This window comes from Lathyrus oleraceus, chromosome 5 (assembly GCF_024323335.1).
Source record: "Lathyrus oleraceus cultivar Zhongwan6 chromosome 5, CAAS_Psat_ZW6_1.0, whole genome shotgun sequence".
In the NCBI taxonomy this organism is placed as follows: domain Eukaryota; kingdom Viridiplantae; phylum Streptophyta; class Magnoliopsida; order Fabales; family Fabaceae; genus Lathyrus; species Lathyrus oleraceus.
In genome coordinates, this window is record NC_066583.1 from 63026504 (window position 1) to 63052897 (window position 26394).

The window sequence follows — 26394 nt, forward strand, 5'->3', positions numbered from 1 at the left end:
TGTCATGCAAGATGTTGTGGCATATGGTCCAATATTTGGAACTCAGTTTTGTTCCAGTGGGAAGAAACTTCTTAGGATGATTTGTGTCCTTCTTGCTCATGGACATGGGGTCAAACCCCATCCCCTTCAAGTTTCTGGACATTTTCCCAACTTTCAATATTTCATCCAACATATCAGATCCATTGTTCAACATACATATAGATTTTGTCATGTTCTCCAACTTGGAGTTTAACAGAACAACTACCTTCGACTGGTAGCCAATTACTAGTCACTAAGTAGTTAGAGAATGTGAGATAATGGTTTCAGCAGTTCCAAAGCCTTGATGACGTGGCAATATGTTGGAACGAGAGTTACATGTATTCGAAGATGTGTCAATTATGTAGATGTAAGTTGTAGTATATATAGCAAATTCATGTGTTGCAATCAAAATCGCAAATTTCATATACATTATCTATAGAACTGGAGTACTCAAACAGCGAAACAATTTGTGAGTAATTATGTGAGTCTGCATCCTTTTTTCTTTGTATCTTTTTATGTTTCCTTAATTGAAACATTTTTTATTCTTGTCATTTAGTGCATTTCATTTAAGGTTGATTATTTCAAGTTTCTTTTACTTTAATTTAAACTTTATTGTCTTTAAAATTCACTTTTACACCGTCTGCAATCAGACATTTGTAGTCACATCCTACATTTATGTTATAGTAAAAGTTTTTATACAATTTTTTTTGAATTAATCTAAAAAAAATTCAAACTCGTGATTATTTGCTAAATACACATAAGAAGAGTGATATACCTAAAGTAACAATGTGTGTTAAATATTATTAATTATATTTTTATTAAAATTATTTTTAAATAATTATTATAAAAAAAAGTAAAATAAATATAATAAATAACTAAAAATATTATAAATAAAAAATAAAAAAATGACGCTAAAAAAAACGGAATGAATATATTATTCCAACAACATAATGTCTCTAATAAGTAAATTACTTTTTAAATAATAGACATGTTAGAAAGATTAACTTCGATAGACGTTCACTTGTTTGTAGGATGGTTCAATGACTCAAATCCCCGTATCCTTAATTTAATTAGCGCCAAAATATATCTCCGTTACTTCCCCAAACAGTACCGGTACCATGTCCCTGGATCCAACGGATACAGAACACTTACAACTCCTCCACCTAATCTCAACCATTAAAATAAACCTAAGTTTCAATTTAAATAAATTAAAATTTCAAAATCTCAAAAACTAAAAAGAGAGAAACCAGTGCCACTAACCACTCCCACTCCCACTCCCACGGCGGAGTTTTCACCGCAACAAATTCTCCGGTGATCCTCTCCACCTACAATCCTTTAATTCTCTGCATGTTTTTTATCATCGTTTACCTTACCTTTCTCTCACAATCGCTGTCGATTCTTTGCATCCAGAATTACAATCCGTAACGGACGGTAAATGTTTCGGAAACTCAATTCGAAACGGCGAGTTTTTAAGATTCACACATTGTGATTTGAAATCAAAGCTTAACAAGATCGATATCTGTTTAGCGTTGAGTTGAGCGTTTTTTTACAGGTTTAAGAAGAAACGTAGATGGAGAAGAGTGAAACGACGCTGGATTTAGCTGCTCGGAGATTTGTGAGGCACTTGGATTTCACTGCCGTATGTGGAGGTCCGGCGTACTTGACATTATCGCCACCGACGCAACAGTCGCAAACTATTCTACAGTCGCCGACGCAGTCGCGTTCTCCGGCGCAATTGACATTGGATTTTCAGTCATCGAGTCAACGGCCGTGGTTACCTTCACAGCCACGGTGGCAACAGCAGAGAACGTCACAGTCTCAGCCGGTAATGCCACAGTTAGTTTCTCCGGTCCGTCGTTTACAGCACCCCTCACAGAAGCTTCCGGTGAAGAGGTAAATGAAATAACGTTTTGTTTTTCCTTTTGAATGTGTTGCATTTAATGATAAGCAATTTTGATGCTAAAGTGTATTGATATTCAGTTAGAAAGTTGATTTGGATTTATTAGTGATGCATGTTTGGAACTTTAGTAGAGGTTGAGATTGTGTAAGAAACAGAAGGCTTTTACTGGAAGTTAGCTTCTAAATGAAGACAAGGGTTCTTGTCTGTAATTTGATTAGATGTGTGAAACGCATGATTCTTGCAGATTTTTTAAAGGTAGGGATGGTTGCATAAGTGCTAGTGTAAAGAGAATTAGGGATGAAAGTCTGAATTTCCTACCAATTGTAGTCAATAATTCATTTCACTAATAATCTAACTTGGTTTGTTGTATCTGCATGCGATCTCAGCATCATTCTGAGGTTGGTTATAATAATCTAACTTGTGTGTGGGTAAATAGTGAAAACAGTAATGCTTGCACTTTTGGGAAAAAAGGTTATAAATTTTCCACTAAACTAGACAAATACCAAATAAGCTAGACAGCTGCCATTAGTTTTCATGAAAGGAAAGTGACCTAAACTTGTTAATAAAAAACATTAATTTCATCTGTCCATTTAAAGAGTCCTATCAAAAAGACTGTTTTATCTCTCCCTCTGATTGAATTTTACTCCACCACAAGAACTTTTGTACTAATTTTCATTTTATTGTGTTTGAATGCATTTATTTTCCTTCAGAAAGCACGAGTCTCCTAGATCACAGCCTCAACATAATGCAGGATTAAAGGATAATACTCCAAAGAAACAAAAACAGTGTAACTGCAAAAATTCTCGATGCCTTAAATTGTAAGTACTTTATCTTCTGTGTATGAAAAACTTCCATCAAGAGTATTTTACCACATGACCTATCTGAACATCTTGCATGCTTTTATATGCTTTCTTTAACTAACAATAGCTAATTTTGCAACTACAAGGTACTGTGAGTGCTTTGCAGCTGGGATCTATTGTGATGGATGCAACTGTCTGAATTGTCATAATAATGTGGACAATGAGGCTGCTCGTCAGGAAGCAGTTGGAATAACTCTGGAAAGAAATCCAAATGCTTTCAGACCAAAAATTGCAAGCAGTCCACAAAAACCAGAAGTTTCTATGGTTAGTAATTCAATTCAACTCCCTCAAGTATTTATAGTTGGTGTTTGGCATCAGTCTTTTGAGCTAAAATTTTGTGATTTTAATAACTATTCTGGATTTAGCTGATATTTTAGTTGACTTGTGCTAAATTTAAATGTCTTGAACAAACTCAGGAGGAAGTGTCTGAAATTCAAGTAACAGGAAAGCACAATAAAGGATGTAACTGCAAGAAATCAGGTTGCCTTAAGAAGTATTGTGAGTGTTTCCAAGCCAATATCCTCTGCTCTGAAAATTGTAAATGCATGGACTGCAAGAATTTTGAAGGATGTGACGAACGAAGAGCAGTTTTCCAAGAAGAGTGTAAACTAGTACAAATCAGACAGACAACTAACGCGGCCATTAGTGGAGCAGTTGGACCCTTCAGCCCTAGAACCCACATAACACCCAAGAAGAGAAAAATCCCAGAAATACTTTCTGGCAAATCCTTTATAGATCAAACCGTTAACATGACTGCTCAATGCCAACAGGTGCTTTCTTCTTTGCATTATTGATAAGATTTGGATTTGTTTCATAACCATTTAGTTATTATTTCTGTTGTAGGGTCACCATTCAAATTCAGTGTGTTTGGATTTGAAAGCATGTGAAACTAATAAGGTAGCAACATTCGTATAAATAATCACTGCATATCAAATATATCAACTTCTCAATTCTATTTTTATCTCTTGGAGCCATCAAATTTCTTGTCACTTCCCTGTTAATTTGTTGATCAGTTTCCTCCATGATCTGACAACCACTTGCAACCAATCATTTTAATCAGGAACTCGATCCTACGGCTTCATCTCTTTTATCCCTGTCAGCTTCCTGTGTTTCTAACACTGCCAATACAATAATTCCAGGATCTTCAAGATCTACATACAGGTATATGATTTTTTCAAATCATTAGGTGATGAATTTATGTTATGCTTGAAATATGGATATAGAGAAATTGGAATTAACAATATTTCATGCTGAAGGTCTGTGTTGGCTGATGTCCTCCAGACACAGAATGTGAAGAATCTTTGTTCACTTTTAGTTGTTCTCTCTGGAGAAGCTACAAAGAAAAATGCAGGTTTTGACTAACACATGGATATTCATCTTATCATATAATAATTTAATTTATCTACTTTGTGGTGAATGATTGAGAATATTTTGGTTTTCATTTGCGAATTTTCTAAATTTTATGCCTACTAGGATATTTATATTTCAATATTTTTTTACACTTGAAATATATTTGTCTTTCTTTGCTATTCTCTAGCTTTTCATCCATCCCTTACTTTTTCACACCATGTATGAAATTGATTGACATTTTCCAGAAATGAGAGGGAAAGAAGTTAGAAAAGTAGAGACCAGGAAATCTGAAGCTTCGACTATTTCATCAGCTCAATCGTTGCAAGACAGTCGAAAAGTTGTCAAGACTGATTGTGAGAATCATGCAAATAAAGATGTAACAGATGCAGTTGATATTGACGTTCGTAATAGGCCATTGTCACCGGAAACACTTGAATTGATGTGTGATGAACAAGATGTGATGTTTTTCGATACTGGTTCTGCAAATGGAGTTGCAATTGAAAACACTAAACATAACATGATTCAGAAGTCTTCCAATTCTGATGGATGCACAGATACTTATGCAGAGCAGGAAAGGCTTATCTTGACCAAGTTCAGAGATGTTCTTGGTGGACTCATTACTCTTGGTAGCATAAAAGGTTAGGCTTTCTGAAATTCGTACAATTTTAAATAGTCATTGTGATAAGCCTTATTTGGCATGGCTGACTAATATGAAGGATACAATTAACCCATCTATAGCTTTATCGCCTTACATCGAAAGAGACCATTTTTTGTCATTCTCACATGTCCTCATGAGCAAAGAATATGTTTACATTGTGTGATGAGCATTCAGATTCAGCTAGCCATCTAGTGTACCCATTCGTGGTCTCTTTGATGAACTACACTTTATAGCAGTTTCTCTTACCAGATTACTTTTTAGCATCATCAAATTCATGAAATTAAGAAAGTCAAATTGGAACCTTGTAGTCATGCATCACCTAATATCTGAATCAAGAAGCGATTCTAGTCACCAAGGAAGAATATGGTGAAAAGTATGGTTTCATCATTTGTATGCTTGTAGAAATTGCTATCATCATTGTATCTACTTGTAAGTGTTTTGACAAAAAGAGCTTAGGCTCTTCTGCTACTATTTTTCAGTACAGAATATTGCGTTTCAGTTCACAATTTCCCTGTGTTGTTTCACCTTGTCATTGCTCGAGAGAAATTGTCCAACACACTCAATATATTGCATCATTACAATAAACAGCATCTCACTGTTTTGTTTTTGAGACCTCTTGTTAGAATTTTAATTTTTTCATTAGAAATTCCCATGACTGAAAAATCTAAGAAGTGCCTTGCCATTTGGTTAAATATCTGATGTGATTGAGGTAATGAATAATCCCTCTATTTTTAGTGTCTTGATTGACTGTTCATGTATAGGCCAGATTCCAGAAGCAGAAAGTGGGATCAGAAATAAATGACTCTGTTCTCTCTTCATTGGGGGTTAGTTTTTTCTCCGATTCCTTAATCGTTTTGTTCTTAAGATTAAATTAATACATATGGCATAAAGTAGCTTTGAAATAATTTGTATCAGTTCCTAAAATTAGTATCTTTTCCCTGCAGGCAACGGTGATGGTGATGGTAATAGCGGTGCTGAAACTAAGGGAACTCTTGGCAACTGCACTGCCAATTGCTCCATCCCAGCAGTTACTGAAATATATCAGGCCACATGTGCAAAAACTAATAGACACTATACTAATGATCTTTCATTGAGGTTCCCCGCCGATTGAATTACCTTTTTTTTTTTGACAGGATTGAGTTTGAGTAACGAAAGACTTTCTAAGTTTTTAGTGACATGACTTGTATATTAAAGTGAAAAAAATGTTTGTTTTGTAGTGCGCCTGTAATTGCTGTCTCTCATGTGCATAGATAGATATTTGTTCCATTCCCTTTAAAATAGTTTGTCTAGAATAATTATCAACCACATGTAATTGGAACTTCTTTCTTGACATGGACAAGAACTTTTGTTCACCTCCAAGTATATTGATAGTTCATCTCCAAGTATATTGATAATTCTATGTAATTTCCACTAAAAGTCAATTATCCGGTCTTAGAAAGATACATCTTATCTCTGAAATGTAACCGGATAGGAAGGCATAAAGTGCTCACATTTATATCATTTTCCGTTGAAATTCAACATTAAGGAGTTATGTGAGGGATCTCACTTTAAAAACTTACTTGAGTATTCTTTAAATTGAGGGGTTGTATGAGTTTTGTTGGGGGAGTTTTTAACTAGAGAGTATGGAATATTGTGAGACTTTTTCTTTTAGAGCAACACATTTGTGAGAGTCACATCACATATTCATCCAAAATCTTAAAATGGTGGATACATAACGTTTCTTATTCACCACCCTTGTGATGCCGTTGACTTTTGATATAAGTAACTCGGTCCCTTTCTCGAATCAGATTGAATTACCTTTTTTGTTGTTGACATGATTGAGCTTGAGTCACAAAAGACTTTCTAAGTTCTTAATGACCGGACTTATATATTATAGTGAAGAAATTGTTTGTTTGGTAAGGCAACCTCTAATTGCCGTTACTTATGTGCATAGTTAGAAATTGGTTTCATCTCTTTTAAAACAGTTTGTCTGGAATAACTATCAATCACATGTAACTGGAACTTCTTTCTTAACATGGACACAAATATCTTGTGTTCACCTCCAAGTATATTGATAATGCTATGTAATTTCCACTAAAAGTCTATTTTTTGGTCATAGAAAGATACATCTTATCTTTGAAATATAATTGGATACGTAGGCACAAAGTGTTCACTTTTACATCATTTTCTATTGGAACAGAATTATGTGAGGGATCTCACTTTAAAAATTCACTTGTGTATTTTTTAAATTGAGGGGTTGTATGAGTTTTGTTGGGGGAGTTTATTACTATGGAATATTGAATATTGTGAGATCTTCTTCTTTTAGAGAAACACATTTGTGAGAGACATCACATATTCACCCAAAATTTTAAGATAATAGATACAAAACTTTTCTTACTCACCGTTGCCTATTAATACAAGTAATTCGGTCCCCTTTTTTGAATCAGATTGAATTGCCTTTTTTGTTGTTGACAGGATTGAGTTTGAGTCACGAAAGACTTTCTAAGTTCTTAGTGATTGGACTTGTATATTATAGTGAAAAATGTTTGTTTTGTAGTGCAGCCTGTAATTGTTGTTGCCCATGTGCATAGTTAGATATTGGTTCCATTCCCTTTAAAATAGTTTGTCTGAAATAACTATCAACCACATGTAATTGGAACTTCTTTCTTGACTTGGATACATATCTTTTGTTCACCTCTAAGTATATTGAAAATTCTATGTAATTTTCACTAAAAGTCCATTTTTTGGTCTTAGAAAGATACATCTTATCTCTGAAATATAACTGGATACGAAAGTATAAAGTGCTCACATTTATATCATTTTCCGTTGAAATTCAACATTAAGGAGTTATGTGAGGGATCTCACTTTAAAAACTCACTTCTGTATTTTTTAAATTGAGGGGTCGTATGGGTTTTTTTTACTAGGAAATATTAAATATTGCGACACTTCTTCTTTTAAAACAACATATTTGTGAGAGACACACCACATATCCATCCAAATTTTTAAGGTGATAAATATGAAACGTTTTTTACTCACCACTCTTGTGGCACCGTTGATTTTTGATACAAGTAAGTCGATCCCTTTTTCGAATCAGATTGAATTACCTTTTTTGTTGTTGATAGAACTGAGTTTAAGTCACGAAAGACTTTCTAAGTTCTTAGTGACCAGACTTATGTATTACAGTGAAAAATGTATGTTTTGTATTGCAACCTGTAATTGTTGCTGCTCATGTGCATAGTCAGATATTGGTTCCATTCCCTTTAAAATAGTTTGTCTAGAATAACTATAACCACGTGTAACTGAAACTTCTTTCTTGACATGAACACAAATATCTTGTGTTCACCTCCAAGAATATTGATAATGCTGTGTAATTTCCACTAAAAGTCCATTTTTTTGTCTTAGATAGATACATCTTATCTCTGAAATATAACTGGATACGAAGGCACAAAGTACTCACATTTACATCATTTTCTGTTGGAAGTCAACATTAAGGAGTTATGTGAGGGATCTCACTTAAAAAACTCACTTGTGTATTTTTTTAAATTGAGAGGTTGTATGAGTTTTGTTGGGGGAGTTTATTACTAGGGAGTATTGAATATTGTGAGACTTCTTCTTTTAGAGCAACACATTTGTGAGAGACATTACATATTTATCCAAAATCTTAAGATAATAGGTACAAAACTTTTCTTACTCACCATCTGTGTGGCGCTGTTGCCTTTTGATACAAGTAACTCAGTCCCTTTTTTGAATCAAATTGAGTTACCTTTTTTGTTGTTGACAAGACTGAGTTTGAGACACAAAAGACTTTCTAAGTTCTTAGTGGTTGGACTTGTATATTATAGTGAAAAAAATATTTGTTTTGTAGTGCAGCCTGTAATTGCTAATGCTCATGTGCATAGTTAGATATTGGGTCCATTCCCTTTAAAATAGTTTGTCTGAAATAACTATCAACCACATGTAACTGGAACATCTTTCTTGACATGAACACGAATATATTTTGTTCACCTCGAAGTATATTGATAGTTCACCTCCAAGTATATTGATAATTCTATGTAATTTTCACTAAAAGTTCATTTTTTGGTCTTAAAAAGATACATCTTATCTCTGAAGTATAACTGGATATGAAGGCATAAAGTGCTCACATTTATGTCATTTTTCATTGAAATTCAACATTAAGGAGTTATGTGAGGGATCTCACTTTAAAAACTCACTTGTGTATTTTTTTAATTGAGGGGTTGTATGAGTTTTGTTGGGGTTTTTTTTACTAGGGAATATGGAATATTGTGAGACTTCTTCTTTTAGAGCAACATATTTGTGAGAGCACACCACATATTTATCTAAAACCTTAAGGTGATAGGTACATAATGTTTCTTATTCACCAACCTTGTGGCGTCGTTGACTTTTGATACAAGTAAATCAGTCTCTTTCTCGAATCAGATTGAATTACCTTTCTTGTTGTTGACAGGACTGAGTTTTTGTCACGAAAGACTTTCTAAGTGACCGAACTTGTATATTATAGTGAAAAAATGTATGTTTTGTAGGACAACCTGTAAATGCTGCTACTCATGTGCATACTTAGAAATATGTTTCATTCCCTTTAAAATAGTTTGTCTGGAATAACTATCAACCACATGTAACTGGAACTTCTTTCTTGACATGGACACAAATATCTTGTGTTCACCTCCAAGTATGTTGATAATGCTATGTAATTTCCATTAAAATTCCATTTTTTGGCCTTAGAAAGATACATATTTTACCTGAAATATAACTGGATACAAAGGCATAAAGTGCTTACATTTACATCATTTTCTGTTGGAAGTCAACATTAAGGAGTTATGTGAGGGATCTCACTTTAAAAATTCACTTGTGTATTTTTTAAATTGAGGGGTTGTATGAGTTTTGTTGGGTGAGTTTATTACTATGGAGTATTGAATATTGTGAGACTTCTTCTTTTAGAGGAACATATTTGTGAGAGACACCACATATTCATCCAAAATCTTAAGATAATAGGTATAAAAATTTTCTTACTCACCATCTGTGTGGCGTCGTTGCCTTTTGATACAAGTAACTCAGTCCATTTTTTGAATTAGATTGAACTACCTTTTTTGTTGTTGACAAGACTGAGTTTGAGTCACGAAAGACTTTATAAGTTCTTAGTGACCGGACTTGTATATTATAGTGAAAAGATGTTTGTTTTGTATTGCAGTCTGTAATTGTTGTTGCTCATGTGCATAGTTAGATATTGGTTTCATTCCCTTTAAAGTAGTTTGTCTGGAATAACTATCAACCACATGTAATTGGAATTTCTTTCTTGACATGGACACAAATATCTTTTGTTCACCTCCAAGTATATTGATAATTCTATGTAATTTCCATTAAAAGTCCATTTTCTGGTCTTAGAAAGATACATGGTTTAGATTGAGTTGGCATCACAACGCCACATAAGACATGGTGGTTGAAGGTGAGACTCTTGGTGGTTGGGGTTTCTTTCTCAAGAATCTCATAACATACGTTGCTCCACAACTCAACCTCTGTTTGTTTTCAGACAAACATGCATCTATTGAGAGTGCGTACAATAATCCTGAGAACAGATGGAAAAACCTTCCTTCTAGCCATGTCTATTGTATTAAACATATTGCACAAAATTTCATGCGGAAAATCAAAGACAAGAACCTTCAGAAATAAGTTACGAATGCAGGGTATGCTTTAACTCAACCATTGTGCTGACACTACCGCGAGAAAATTAGGTTGTCAAATGCGGATGCATTAAGGTGAATTGATGCATTAGAAACTTACAAATAACCGCGTTAGTGAGATGTACGAAACAAGCATCTCAATACTTCTAATTTCTTTCCCATCACTAATCTCTCTCCGTCTAACCAACTTTTCAAACTCCTTTCTGTTGGTGCAAAGGTAGAATAAAAGATGAATATTCTATTAAGAATGACGGCTACAAAACATGATTAAAAGTTACAATGATTGACACCCTATTTATAAGCCTCTAACAAACTTAAATATGAATCAAATCTAATATTTAAATCTAATATCTAACAAACTTAAATATGAATCAAATCTAATATTTAAATCTAATATCTAACAAACTTAAATATGAATTAAATCTAATAATTAAATCTAATACCATCCCTTAATTCATATTCCATCAAAACTTGTAACACCAATTCCATCCCTTAATCTGAGAAATTGATCAGTCTTGATAGCTTTCGTCAGAACATCTGCCAACTGCTTCTGAGTGCTGCAGTGTACAACTTCTAACACTCCCCTCTGAACTTGATGTCTCAGAAAATGATACTTGGTCTCAATGTGCTTGCTTCTCCCATGCAACACTGGGTTTCTGGCAAGATTGATTGCAGACTTGTTGTCAATCATCAGCTTCAGAGGTTTGTTTACTTTAATCTTCAGATCCTGCAATAGATTCAGAATCCACACAGCTTGGCATGCAGTAACAGCAATCTTACAATTCTTCAGATCAAATCTCTTCAGAAGTTCTAATTCATACTTGAGCTGATGCAAAATAATACCTTTCTCAGAGTATCTGAACTCCATCCCTAGAAAGTATGTCATTTTGCCTAGATCAGTCATTTCGAATTCATTCATCAGAACTTTCTTGAACTTGGCTATCTCTTGTTCAGAACTTCCAGTCTTGTTTCTCTCTATAGCATCAAGTTCTTCTTTCATGGCCTTCAGCCAGAGCTTCTGCTTAAGAGCCTCTTCTGTACTTATGGGTTCAGAGTCTACTAACATGGCACACTGAATAACTTCTCCTTCAGTGTCTTTCAGCATGTCAAATTCTGCATATCTTCTGGGGATGTTTCTGATTCTTTGTGGTCTCTGAACTTGTTCAGAGTCTTGAGCTTCAGAGTTTCTAGCTTCAGATGGTTGACTTCCTCCAGAGCTTTGACCATCTTCAGGGTCTGGCATATTTCCAGAGTCTGAATTGCCACCAGAATCTGGATTACCATCAGAGTCTGGGTCATCAGAGTCTGGATCATCAGAGTCACCTTCATCTTCTGAGTCTTCTCCAGAGTCAGAATCACTATCAGAATCAGAATCAATATCAGAGTTTACTCCAGCCTCAGAAATTCTGAACTCTGACCTTTCTTCAGAGGTTCTAACATCAGAGTCAGATTGAGACTTATCCCAATTCCAAACTTCTGATTCCTTCACAATCACATCTCTGTTGAATTCAATTTTATTGGTTTCTGGACAATAGAGCTTGTATGCACCTGTACTGTGGTACCCTATCAGAATCATCACTTTGCTTCTATCATCCAGCTTCTGTCTTCTGGCTTCTGGAACATGTTTATAGCAAACAGAACCAAACACCTTCAGATGACTAACACTTTGCTTATCTCCAGTCCACTTCTGTATTGGAACTATTTCCTTCAACTTCTTCGTAGGACATCGGTTGAGTACATACGTTGCGGTGGCAACAGCTTCTCCCCAGAGCTTCTGAGGAAGCTTCTTCTCCTTTAGCATGCTTCTCACCATATCAAGCAAAGTTCGGTTTCTTCTTTCAGCAAGACCATTGTGTTGAGGGGTATAAGGAGCAGTAACCTCATGCTCAATTCCATTCTCCTCACAGAACTTCTGGAACTCTTTGGAGTTATACTCACCTCCACCGTCAGTTCTAAGAATCTTCAGCTTTTGACCACTCTGATTCTCAGCCTTCATTCTGAACTTCTTGAATTCATCAAACACCTCGTGTTTGAACTTAATAAGGGATACCCATGTCATTCTTGTGAATTCATCAACAAATAACACAAAGTATTTATTCCCTCCAATCGATGCTACTGGAAATGGACCACACACATCAGAATGTACAACTCCCAAGGCATGTTTTGCTCTTGGAGCAGTTTCTGACGCAAATGGCAATCGTGGTTGTTTTCCTTCCATGCAAACTTTGCATGACTTTTCAGGCTTCTTAATTGCAGGAATTCCATGTACCAACTTCTTTGAATTCAGATGTTTTAAGCTTCTGAAATTCAAATGACCAAATCTTCTGTGCCACAGCTCACTCTCCTTCTCAGCACTTGTTGCACTAAGACATTCTGAGTCTGCAGTTCTGACATTCACCTTGAATGTTCTATTCCTTCCCTGTTCTGACTCCATAATCAACTTCTGATTGCAGTCATACAACTTCAAAAGATTGTCTTTCATGGTAACTGAAAAACCTTTCTCAATTAATTGTCCCACACTCATCAGATTGCTTCTGATGCCAGGTACATACCACACGTTCTGAATCAATGCTGTTTTCCCATTGTTCAGAATCACTCTGACATTTCCCATACCTTCTGCATTAAGATATTTGTCATCAGCACATCTGATCTTTGTCCTCTTTTCAGAGTCAAAGTCAACCAGCCATTTCTTGTTTCCAGTAAGATGATTTGAACAGCCAGTGTCCATATACCACCAGTCTATCAGATCCATATCATCAGATTCAGAGGCCATCAATAGCACAGATTCGTCATCAGAACTTCTGGCTATATTTGCTTCTTCTGATTTTCTCTCCTTGTTTGACCAACAGTCTCTAGCAAAGTGACCAAACTTCTTACAACAGTAACATTGGATCTTCTTCTTGTCATACTTCTCTTTTCCCTTCTGAGCATTCTTTTGTCTATCAGAGGTTGAGCTTTCTGACTTCTGACCACCATCAGATCTTCTCCTGGCTTCTGACTGCTTCTGATACCTCCTATCAGAAGTTGCTTTCAGAGCCTGCTGCTCTACTTCCCTTTCAGAAGTTCTCTCAGTCAAACGCAACTCTTGCGCTTCTAGACTGCTCTACAGCTCTTCAATTCTCATGGTGCTCAGATCTTTGGAATGTTCTATTGCTACCACAATGTAATCAAATTGACAGGTAAGGGATCTCAGTACCTTCTCCATGATTGTTTCTTCAGAAAGAGTTTCTCCACACGCTTTCATCTCATTAGTGATCAGAATCACTCTGGAGATGTATTCAGAAACTTTCTCATTATTCTTCATGTTGAGATTCTCATATTGCTTTCTCAAGGACTGAAGCTTCACCTTCTTCACTGATGTGTCACCACCATAACATCTAACCAGTGTGTCCCACGCAGCCTTTGCTGTCGTTGAATCTGCAATCTTCTCAAACACATTTACATCAACACATTGATGAATGAAGAACAATGCTTTCTGATCCTTCTTCCTTACTTCCTTTTGCGCGTTTTTCTGTTCATCCGTCGCATCTGCTGCTACCGGAACATAACCATCAGTGACAAGATCTAGAACATCTTGAGCACCGAACAGTACACGCATTTGGATCATCCAACGATTCCAGTTTTTACCGTCAAATACTGGAAGTTTGGTGTTCATGTTGCCGTTTCCGTTCATCTTTCTACCTTGCACAATACACTCAGATTTCTCACACAGTGTTTCCCAACCCACAGAATTAAAATTCTGATCAGATTTTGTTCAAGATTCAACACGAATCTAAGAATCAAAATCAAACACACAAGACCTCACGTTCACTCGTGTTTCCCGTGTTTCCCAATGAATCTGAACCGGAGCTCTAGATACCAATTGTTGGTGCAAAGGTAGAATATATGATGAATGGAAATATTCTTATTCAGAGAATGATGGCTACAAAAAGGATTAAAAGTTACAATGATTGACACCCTATTTATAAGCCTCTAACAAACTTAAATATGAATCAAATCTAATATTTAAATCTAATATCTAACAAACTTAAATATGAATCAAATCTAATATTTAAATCTAATATCTAACAAACTTAAATATGAATTAAATCTAATAATTAAATCTAATACTTTCAAGATGTTTGAAACTTTGGATATTCCAAAAAAATATTTTCATCGGTGGTTTCATTGTCGAAAAACATACAAACCCATATCTTATATCAATCATGATAGAGCTAGTGAAGAAAATAAAAAAGAATATAAAATGAGGTTGTGAAGTAAATGATAGAAAACACTTATATTTATATTAAAAAACAATACAGAACATTGACACATGAATTGGCGTCACCATTAAAAATATATAAGTGTAGTCAATTGAGTTGACAAAATCATAAGCAGTAGTAATCAATTCAATTGTCACCATTGTTAAAAAAGTATATGAATATATCAATTCACACGCCACCACTACCACTACGTTTTCATTTTTTATTTTTTGAAAATTAGGTTGATTGACAATTTTTTTAAAATTTAAATTATTTTAAAATAAAATTGAAAATACGAGTTATTTAGATAAAAAGAGACTCTTATATTTTGTATTATATTTATGCTTATTAGTTCTCTTTTATCTTTTCATAAAATAAATAAATGTCTTGCAACTACCCTCATTTTCTTTTGAAAAACTGACAACTACCCTTATTTGTTCTCCCTTTTGAAAATGTGTTTCTAGCACTTTTTACTTTTCTATTTTCTTCCTTAATCCCCATCACATTAGTTTGAATTTTGGTATATTTATATATTAAAGAAAATTCATAAAATATTTTTAATTTTAAATAAAAATATAAAATAAAAAGGTTTTGTTAAAAAATTAAAAAAAATCATATATATTGCATTTTTCATTTAAAGATGAAAAGATTTAGAATAAAAATATTATATTCTTCTTATATGCAATAAAAATATCATCTAAAAATAAAAAATTATTTTTTTAAAATAAAAATATTATCTTGAAAATGCTAATAAATCTAATTTATAAAAAATAGATATACATATATTTTGGTAATATTTTATATTTTTAAATTATTTTAACATTTGATTTTAGTAATTTCATTCCGTTATAAGCTATTTCAACATTTAAGACATTAGTTTTTAAGCTTTGAAATAGTTTATAGATTAAACAAATTCTAAAATATTATTTCTTATTTATTTTATATTTTTCATAAATTGGTTTTTCTTTTCCAAATATTTTAAATTATTTTTTAATAATTTAAAAGAAATTACAACTTGGTCTCAACAAATTTTCAAAAATGGTAAATTTGTATTTATAAAATCATAAAAATGAAACTTAGTTCCCATAATTTTTCAAAACTTACAATTTCGGCTCTGAATTTTTTTCAAATGAATATTTGAATTAATCTATTCAAACAATTAAAGTATTTAAATGGTTTAGAAATCTGATTTTCATATATTTTTAATTACTCCCTCAAACAGATTTGAACTTTTTATTTATCCTCTTGCCAATGTTTTTCGAGGCACCTTCCTTTAGAATTTGGATCCCAGTGTAAACAACACATTCCCAATTTTTTGTTGTCAATATCTTATTAACATTGTGACAGAAATAGTAATTGTTTTGTTTTGTTTTTGGTAGAACATACAAATTGTATTTGATAATAAAGCCACGAAATGATGCTTCATTTGAATTAAGTAATTACCTACCTTTTCCCCTTCATTTTGTCATGTGTTCAGTAAAGACATGATCATTTCCTGTGGAAAACATAAATAAATATGGTACTATTTTAAAAAGGATTTTAAAAATTAAAATTATCATTTTATATTATTATTATTATTATTATTATTATTATTATACTTTATATTTTTGTGAATACATAATATCATCATCAAATTAATAGAATATAATAATTTGATAATATTATAAACCCTACTTTTTATAATAAATCATTTTTATAATCATAAAAATAAATAAAATAAATATTATTTAAGATTGGTTGGATTAAATTTTTGACGGTCCAAAATAAGAATTTTTTATTTAAATACCCTAGATTTTCAATTTTTTCTCCTAAATAACATAGTCTTCAAACTAATTTTCAATCTACCCCAGTTTCAAAAAAATAATAATAAGGCATAGGCGCCAGTTCTTAATTTTTTTTTGTATAAATAGAGGCGTTGTGTGATTCATTTTTTCACATCTCTTTTCATCATATTGCAAACATGTTTGGTGTTCGTCGCCGCTATGGAAAAATAATTTATTCGAGAGACAAGCCTCCGTTGGTGATGTTCTTCTGGAATATTTGTCGTTTCGATCAACTAAAGAGTGATTTGGTTCGTTGGTTAGATAGAAAAATACCAGAAGGGAAAAAAATTAGAAGTATTGAGAAACTCGATAGTATATTTGATTGGGTGCGACTAAAAACTGGTAAGGATACTAGGGAAATGACGTTTGGACCAGATGACATCAGTTTGATTATTGTAATCAGTTAGAAATGTTATTTTTAAATATTGTGGTTAAGTATTTTCATCTGTATTCGATATTTGTTGTTTTTGTTGTTTATTTAGACTTGTTCGGTTTTAAGCGTGCTTATGTTGGAGTGATGTTTGTTGTAACAAAAAGTTATTAATATATAAAAAATCAAGGTTACAAAAATTGAAAGGAGGTACTAAATTATGATGAAGAGGTTGCTCATAGATTGTGACGTTTGTTCTTATTGTGTCCGGGTTGACGACATATACTACTTAATCTTATCATTTTATCAGTCGTATCCATTTCTGTTCTAATATGCGTGTTGTTTGACCGTCCTTTTTTCTTTCTTCGCATCTCATTGTTGTGTCAAACTATGTCCCATCCATATGAATGTCAATATTCCTCTATTGCTAGCACTGAGAAGCTTTCGTTATACACATTCATTACGGTAATGACCTTGTAAACATCAGATAGATGGTTGTAAGCATCCTGACAAGTATGTGCGCATACGCAATGACATGGGAGCAAAGAATACGGAAGACCTGAAACTTTCCACAGTCGTACCAACTTATGTTTAGTCTGACAACATAAGATAAATTTGGCCCCCTCATTGTGGTCAATTGTTTCATGTGCACTGAAATTTTTCCTATGACGGTCAAAAATTGTAACCGCGTGTGTGCTAGCTTTGATAGTTTCATCTTTCATCACTTTCATACAACATTCACTGAATAATTGACTTGACATTAACACTGCACTCCATCTTTCCCCTCTGGTTGCGAAGGTAGATGTCAACCTAAAATAAGTTGTTCTGACCAATGCGGTAATTAGTAGATTTCTAATGCCTTTGAATACGTCGTTCATGCATTCCACAAGGTTTGTTGTCATGTGGCCCCATCGACAGCCTCTGTCAAATGCCCTTGTCCATTGCTCTAATGGTATGTTATCCACCCACCTTCCTGCATCTGAATTAGACAATCTAATTTCGTCACGGTAATGTTGAAATGAAGGCTAAGTTAGAGCATACACTGCATTCACCACTTTTTTGTGAAGGTTCTTGTCTTTGATTGCATGCATGAAGTTTTGTGCGATATGTCTAATGCAATAGACATGGGTAGAAGGAGGATCATATCATCCGTTATCATCGTTATTGTAAGCACTCTCAATGGCAGCATGTCTATTTGAAATCAAACAGAGATTAGTTTGTGGAGCGACATGTGTTCTGAGATTACGAAGGAAGAAACCCCAACCACCAGCGGTTTCACCTTCAATCAGAGAAAAGGAAATTGGAAAGATATTATTGTTGTCGTCTTGTGCAACAACCATAAGCAAAGTGCCATTGTATTTGTCGTATAACCATGTTCCATCAATTTAAATAGTAGGTTTGCAGAATGCAAAATCTTTGATGCATGGTTGAAACGCCCAAAAGAGGCGGTGAAAAATTCTATCTCTAAATAATATGTTTACTTTTATGGTGCAAATGGTCGGCACATGGTATGTGTTATAACAGATGTCCTAGACACTATATTACCCAGTATCGCAATCTCTTGGATCACCTTCGACCAACAGATGTATTGTCATTAACCTAATTAATTCGTAATAATTTGTTAATTTCTTCTAACAAATTTATAATCTAATATATGTTCACATTTTAGTTCATTTGGCGTCCATATCTAAACCTGGATCATGACCATGAAATCAACGAACAAGACGCAACCGTTTGAACTGCATGCACACCGATCATAAGATTCACCACTGTGGAGATGCACAATAGTGATCGTGTTAAATTGCAGTTCGATATGCTTCAACACATCCCAGATCCCCCGAAAAACCTCAGAGAATGACATATACGAAAAGTTAACGACCAATAAAACTTTAACCCTTGGCAAAGCTTCGTTAGATCTGAGTGTCGAAAATGAAGCACCGCCAATACCATGTCTTAACTGACGTTGTGATGCCAATCGAAGAAAAACCAAGTCGTAATTATATGGCTTGGTACAAATCAGTTGGATTTGAGTTCATCGTCGAGGATATGTACCTATACGACTCACGTCAGGTAACTTACACACAAGAAGGTTTAACATCTAACCCCTAACAACATTGTCAGACCGGTTACTCACAACCCCCTATCCATCAAAATTTTTGAACCTCAAACACACAAACCTACGACCATAACATGCCAAACACCCAACCACAATACCAAGAGCATACCCCGTACCAACACCAACAAGTAAATCCTCATCAAGACCCCTAACATCGCTATGCACCCAACACATCATCCTACCATAGTCGCCTTAGCCAAAACACCCAACGATCATTTAACACCAACCGTCTCTCCTCCTACTATAGCCAAGAAGCCCAAACATCACAACCAAAACATGCAACAACCATATGGCTACCAAACACCACAACAATCATTTCAACCTTTCCTCGATGCATCATTCACACCAATGTCGCCCTTCAATCGTCCTTGTCTCCCTCCAATAACTCAAACACAACCCAACTACTCTGACATGGGTCATGAACTCAGCTATGGCGGTATCGCTTCAATGCATATACAAGACTATGCGAATTTGTCTGAATATCTTAGGCAATCTCCTGTAGTTGGTGGTGATGTTCCTGGTTCCTCGGATACTTAAACACCTGGGGTGAATCATCAGCGCGGGTTAGGGCTACGCGTTCGGGTAGTTATGAGATGTGGGACCGGAGGTCGGTTAGGTCATCTCGATCAACGACATTAGCCTTTTTGTATAAACGCGTATTAATCTTAATATTAATTGATCCGATTTCGACTTTTATCTAAATTGTACAATATTTTTCAAAAAAAAATTACGAAACACACAGACGCCAGACCAATTGGCGTCTTCTTTATAAATTAACATATATGCACTGATTGGATTGACAACATTAGGTGCACTAGTCAATTCAATTGGCGTCGCCTCTCTAAATTTAATAGCAGACGCCAATTAATCTGACGTCACCTCTTCAAAATGGGACATTTCAAAATATAATCTAAAAAATAGATTATTTTAGAATTTCTTTTAAAAATTTAAATTTTTTAGATAAAATTTTCCAAAAGAATTATTCGAATCCCACCAGAATAATCCTATATTTATTCAAATTAAATAATGATAGACTGAATCCAATCCATTTACATAATAAAGAAAAGGGTATTGCTAACTTGTGCCCTTGGGGCACAAGTTAAGGTTACTACTATTAATAAGTTTGTGTGAAATAAAACAAAATTTTAAATTTTAAAAAATCAAATGCACGCGTTCCAAGAAAATATTTCTATAAATGTATCATTAACTTGTGTCTTTGGGGCACAGGTTAGCATTAGCCTAAAGAAAATTAATCTATTTCAATGAATTTTGTCGGTCCTCAACTTAAATATTCCGAAAACTTTCATATATAAAGTCTATGATATGACCCATATTAATTACTTTCATGTACTAGTATAAAAAGTCTATGACCCATATTAATTTACTCTTTCAAATGTAATAAATGTCACCATGTGATTCTTCTTTTTTGAAACAGCAAAAGTAATACTACTATGCATTAAAAAAACTAGCAATGATTGAAAAACAGACTATCAATAAATCAAGGTTAATAATCACAATAGTGAAATAAATAACGACGAGAGTGTATACAATCAGGAAGCTATCCTTCTCAGCAGTACCACCCTATCTTTAGCTTGCAAAACTTCAGCTAAACGATGAAATGAAACTCGCACCCGCGACTTCCCTCCGAGCACTACACGTGCTAACTTTCTTCAGCCACACGTGTCTCCTCGAGCCTCTACCTCCAACGGTACTCTTCCCCTCTCTTAACACTACACTCAAAATGCTTCATTATAAATACCAAACGCGTGCCACACAAGTTAACAGAACCATAACCGCTCACATGGAAACTCCAAACCACAAAACCGAAACCAAAATGGAAGAAAAAGACGCCATTAAAATTGAGAGCGAGTTTCGATCAGAGTTTCTGCAAATGCTCCGTAAGAGACGAGCTCCTCAAGGTACAGCGTTCCATTTCACCATCTCGATCGTTATTATGTATTGACTGTGCATCATCCTCTGTTTCTATTTCTAGAAATGAAATTCGTTTGTTGATTATTTTCAGTTCCATTAACGGTTGAAATCGCAAAACCAGCTGCGGTTTTTTGGTATGAGAACAATCCAAACGAAGAGGTTCATTTTTCAACACTCGTTCGATTATCTTCTTCATCTGCTTGTTCAAATTCAATCTCATAACAATTCTATAACAGGAGACTATGAAATCTTGTCCAAAGAAAGACATTGAGAATTTCAAAGATTTGCTCAAGGAGGAGAATCTGTATTTAAATATAGAGGTGAGTATAATTAATGAAATAATTCGATTTCTCTGGAATTTGAATTTTGAATCGATATTTTTGTTATTCGGATTTGATTTTTAGGTCTAGAGATTAATTTTGTTGAAAAAATCGTTGATTTTGTAGGAAGGAGATCAAGGAAAGTTGCCATTGTTGATTTTGAGCTTGAAGGAAAGTGATAAACAGATAAAAAGACCCGCGGTTGTTTTCCTTCACGGTTCAAACAAGTGTAAAGAATATTTGCGTCCATTGCTAGAGGTTGCTAATGCATTTTCTCTGTTCTAATCCACGGAAATATAATTTATGATTGATTATAATCGTTGATTTTATTTGTGTTTTTGGTGTTTCAGGCATTCGCTTCACGGGGATACATAGCAATTTCGGTTGATTCTCGTTACCATGGTGAACGAGCGAAGAGCGCCACCACCTATCGCGAGGTATATGTTCTAAATTGCGGTTGAGGCTATCTGTGACGCAGATTGCAGCATGTAAGATGCTTGCTCGAAATGAACAAAAAAGTTCTATTATTAACTATTAGAATCATTTATATAGTCTTTATCTATCTTTTATATAGTTCTATAATTAACTTTGTGATAAGTAATTTATCTATCTTTTTTAGGTGTTTAAAGTTTTTATGTTCATCTCATCTTTACATAAGATAGAAATTAATTATTTTTCTCAAATTTACTACTAATAAAGATCCTTCACATACAAAAACATAAGTGATCTGTCTAAAAATTCTAAGCTAATCATTTGTTTTTCGCTTAAAAATACAGGCTCTTATTTCTGCATGGAAAACCGGAGACACAATGCCATTCATATATGACACGGTAAATTTCTTACATGTGTATCATAGTGCTTTGTTATTTAACTGAACAATTTTAAGCCCCCCAAAATGATTTGGCTGACCTGTATGTGATTGAATCGGCGTACTAATCCTTGATCTGGCAGGTTTGGGACTTGATTAAATTGGCAGATTATCTAACACAGAGAGAAGATATAGACCCCTCTAGGATAGGAATCACAGGAATATCACTTGGAGGTTGGTTGAGAGAAGTTGAGAGGAATATGTTAGATACTAGGTTTGCTGTGACTCATCATTTGCATAATTTCTTGGTTCAGGAATGCATGCATGGTTTGCTGCAGCTGCTGATACTCGCTATGCAGTAGTTGCTCCTCTAATTGGTGTTCAGGTGACATTGTATTACTGATTGAAGCTTATCTTTAACAAAGTGTGCTTTTGAAACAACAACTAAAACACTATGAATCATATACTTGCAGGGATTTCGATGGGCCATAGACAACGATAAGTGGCATGCCCGAGTTGATAGTATAAAGCATGTTTTTGAAGGTATGATTATGTATTATTTCTGAAATTTCTTTTACACTTATTTTCGCTTTACTTTAGTTATTGCTCTTGTTACTTCATTAAGTACTATATATATGTAATGAAAGTAACTAATTAATATAATTTTAGTAATCATACACATACCAGTTTCTATGTGTAGTGCTTTCAAAAATTAGCAGGATTTCATATGTATCGTCAAACAATCTCATTAAAGATCAATGTTCTCATTTACATATTTGCATGTTAAAGTTGTAATGATGTTTGAGTAAGATCTAGAAGGGAAATATGAGTCCTATGGGTAAGCATACCAGCAATGAACGACTGTATTTTGAATGTGCCTTGACAATTAATTATATCATAATGCTCTTGTGCTCATGTATGCAGTGGCTCGTGGCGATTTGGGTAAAAGTGAAATTGATAAAGACGTAGTAGAGAAGGTCAGCTAAGTTTGTTATATTTATAATTTCAACTATAATTGTCTCAAGACTCCAACTCAATTGATATATTACTTTGATATGTTTACTACTCTAATAAAGCATGCATCACCATGGTTCCTACCATGGTACATATATATTATAATTGCTACTTATTGTCCACTTAGCAGAATCTTCACATAAATACTGGATACTAACCTCAGGAGTTTATATTCTTGAATCAGGTGTGGGACAGGATTGCTCCTGGTTTAGCTTCCCATTTTGATTCCCCCTACTCAATTCCACCTATTGCACCCCGTCCTCTGCTTATTCTCAATGGTGAGATTCTTGTATTTGTTATTTAGTAACACTTTCAAATTGTAGTTGCAACAATATTCATATGCAAATTGATGTCTTGAGCACACTAATGCAAGTTTTGCACTTCTTCAATTACTTATTAGACATGTGTATCTCTATTAATCGGTTTAGATATTTAAGGGTTTTTTGAATTTAACTTGGAATTGAAGTATTAGCTTGGCTGTTTGTAACTCTAGGAGCAGAAGATCCTAGGTGTCACCTTGCCGGTTTGGAAACTCTAAGATTAAAAGTAAGTCAGATGTATGCAGAGTTTCAATGCTCAGATAATTTTAAGGTATGAAATCACATTGTCTTGTCACTATTTAAGAGTTACTTGGAACCTGTAATTTCCATTTTCAATTTGTATCATTTGATTTTAAACCACTTCTAATATAATAGAAATATACTAATTAAATTAAGTCTTTTGAACTAAAGTTTTGCAATTGATTGCTTTGACGTGCAGTTTATTGCAGAACCTGAAATCGGGCATCAAATAACAAAATTACAGGTGAAAGAGTTGTCTGATTGGTTTGACAACTTCCTAAAGCCTAAGCAGCTTGTGCCTGAATTGTAAAATGATAAACATGTATCTCAAAATAAAAGAGAGGGAAAGAGAAATAAAAGGAAATAGAATGGAAGGTCAAGAGCAATTCAAGGTCGAAGGAAAAAAATTTCTCTTTCATTATAATCATTTATTTTCTTTTATTGTTTCCTATAAAAGTAGCGTGTTTCATTATAAGCAGTGAGTTACAATCCAATTAGAAAAGAGAAAAATTCTAGTGAGAGAATTTTGCAAAAAATATTTACACGGAAATATTTCTTTATATGTAATTGGGTCGTGGATTTTGTGATAGTGATTCACATTATGTATATTCATTTTATATTAACTTTAGCGCGCTTCTGCATTATTTTGTAATTCCACAAATATAATAATATTGAGAGATTTTCCGTAGATTTCTAACAGCGGGATTTAGAGTTAGTTGAGAATTCTACAATTTTTTTTGAGAATTTGTTAGAAACAATTTAGAGGAGAATTCATATTTGAGGGAGAGTGATGGTTACCGATGAAGAAAAAGTGAAAATAGAGAAGTTTGATGGTGCAGATTTTAGCTTTTGAAAGATGCAAATTGGAGATTATATGTATCAGAAAAAGCTAAATGAACCTCTTAAGAAAAAGAAGGCAGATTTGATGAAGAAAGATGAGTGGAACATTCTCGATAAGAAAGCACTTGACGTTATCCGATTGTAGCTATCTCGAAATATTGCTTTTAACATTGCAAAGGAGAAGACAATCGTTGGTCTTATGAGGTCTCTTTCTGGCATGTATGAAAAGTCTTCAACATTAAATAAAGTTCATTTGATAAGGAGATTGTTTATGCTTCGGATGATATAAGACGCATCGATTGCGCAACATATCAATGAACTCAATATAATCACAACCCAATTGAGTTCAGTTGGAATCGAATTTGACGATAAGGTATGATCATTGATACTTTTGTTTTCCTTACCAGATAGTTGGAGTGCTACTGTCACGGTTGTGAGTAGCGCGTCGGGAAGTAAAACGATGAAAATTGATGATGTTTGTAATCTGGTTCTCAGTGAAGAGATCTGACAGAAAGAGTTGGGTGAATCATTATTCTCTTCAATATTACATACAAAATCAAAAGGAACAAATTCAACCAGGAATATTAAAACCTCCTAATTAATTTAACAAAGCGCTTTCGTTGTTTTTATCAATTAAAAACTAACCAACTTTTATCTTAAATGTTAGACGGCTTTCGATCTTACCCGACTTGATCACGAATCTACTTTCATAGTAACCAATCAAATTAAACACAGAAAATTTGTATTAAAAGCAAAACAGTCCCTAAAGTATTCCTACAGATACAACATGCGGAGGACCGTCAAAATGAAGGTCCTCACATTCCAGCACTAAGGATTTAGATGGACATGGTTACTTTAAACAACATAACATATAATTGATATATGGAATAAGTCATTTAGAAAATAAAGTGCTAAGTGTGCAAATGATTTTAAAAGTGAACCACTGAATGAATACGTTCAAAGTGTGGTTTGAAATCGAAACTTTTGCGATGATGATAAATCTGATAAGTAATCGTGCAAGGAAAGTAAACAAATTAAAGGAGGTGCAAAGAAGTAAATAAATTAAAAGTGGAGCGAGAAATAAACAAATTAAAGACAGTGCGAGAAAATAAACAAATTAAAGGCGAAGCGAGAAATAAATAATAGTAATGCGAATTGTATTAAAAACCTGCTCCAAATCGGAGGCTTGAATTTGGTACAAACTTGAAATAAATCTGACTTGAAAGTAAAATGACGGCAAGATTAACTTCTACTCTACGGTGCTCCAAACCATATTACAACAATGATGCAAGAATCCTCTGATGTGAAGAATTATTGCTTTAACGGTGTGATTTTATGGCCTATGTTGCAACTAGACTTGGATTCCTACAACCAAAAACCTAAGTCCTATTTATAGTGTAACAATGTCTTAGAAGTTACATAGCACTCTCAAAATTCCTGTGGAGAAAAAATCTCTAGTCATGGCAACTTCCTAGCAATCGCCCTTGACTGAGCGCGAAATAGGAAGATGGCGCCCGCCATCTAAGCATGGCATCTGCCATGTGTACAAAGTGTGGAAGACGCGGTCTTGTGACCGTTGGAACATGGGTAAATTCTTACAGATTATGGCTATCCACATGGCCAACGCCATGTGGAACGCCATTTGTGTATTTTCTACTGAAAATATTCGATTCTTGATCTTTTTGCTTCCTTTTTTCATGAAAGACTTTATTTAGGCATTGTATCTGAAAACAAGACAAAAGACAAGCATAACACAAGAAAATAACAATAAAACTATAATAATCATGTGCAATTTGAGTCAAATATGCAGTGTGTTTCAGTGTTATCAAACGCTGGCAAAAGCAAGTGTGTCCTAGAAAGCTTCTGATTTCTCGTACATCGAAGATGACTCCGTTCTTTCATCAGCAAG

The 26394-nt window shown here is 34.2% G+C and overlaps 2 protein-coding genes across 3 annotated transcripts; both read left to right on the forward strand.

Annotated features, from left to right (window-relative positions):
* Positions 1-1229: 1229 nt before the first annotated feature.
* Positions 1230-6183, forward strand: LOC127085312 (protein tesmin/TSO1-like CXC 5). 2 transcript variants are annotated; one of them, XM_051025835.1, is made up of 11 exons: positions 1230-1449; positions 1571-1911; positions 2629-2736; positions 2865-3042; positions 3195-3548; positions 3622-3675; positions 3839-3939; positions 4035-4129; positions 4374-4766; positions 5548-5610; positions 5731-6183. In XM_051025835.1, the coding sequence occupies exons 2-10, from the start codon at positions 1589-1591 to the stop codon at positions 5586-5588; spliced, it is 1647 nt and encodes a 548-aa protein (XP_050881792.1). In that variant the 5' UTR covers positions 1230-1449; positions 1571-1588; the 3' UTR covers positions 5589-5610; positions 5731-6183. The 2 variants fall into 2 exon arrangements, with proteins under 2 accessions (XP_050881792.1, XP_050881793.1); XM_051025836.1 differs by lacking the exon at positions 3622-3675.
* Positions 6184-20533: 14350 nt separating this feature from the next.
* LOC127085071 (uncharacterized) lies at positions 20534-24333 on the forward strand. The gene is made up of 13 exons (XM_051025635.1): positions 20534-20930; positions 21035-21102; positions 21180-21263; positions 21390-21521; positions 21614-21700; positions 22040-22093; positions 22215-22305; positions 22386-22456; positions 22545-22614; positions 22996-23048; positions 23270-23363; positions 23579-23676; positions 23845-24333. Exons 1-13 carry the CDS (start codon positions 20630-20632, stop codon positions 23953-23955), a joined length of 1314 nt encoding a protein of 437 aa, XP_050881592.1. The 5' UTR covers positions 20534-20629; the 3' UTR covers positions 23956-24333.
* Positions 24334-26394: the final 2061 nt, after the last annotated feature.

Coding starts and splice junctions, on each gene's coding strand:
- LOC127085312 (XM_051025835.1), top strand. CDS start 1,589: ATGGAGAAGAGTGAAACGACGCTGGATTTAGCTGCTCGGAGATTTGTG. Junction 3,043..3,194: donor AAAAACCAGAAGTTTCTATG/GTTAGTAATTCA, acceptor GAACAAACTCAG/GAGGAAGTGTCTGAAATTCA. Junction 4,130..4,373: donor AGCTACAAAGAAAAATGCAG/GTTTTGACTAAC, acceptor GACATTTTCCAG/AAATGAGAGGGAAAGAAGTT.
- LOC127085071 (XM_051025635.1), top strand. CDS start 20,630: ATGAAACTCGCACCCGCGACTTCCCTCCGAGCACTACACGTGCTAACT. Junction 21,701..22,039: donor GCGCCACCACCTATCGCGAG/GTATATGTTCTA, acceptor TTAAAAATACAG/GCTCTTATTTCTGCATGGAA. Junction 23,049..23,269: donor ATAAAGACGTAGTAGAGAAG/GTCAGCTAAGTT, acceptor TTCTTGAATCAG/GTGTGGGACAGGATTGCTCC.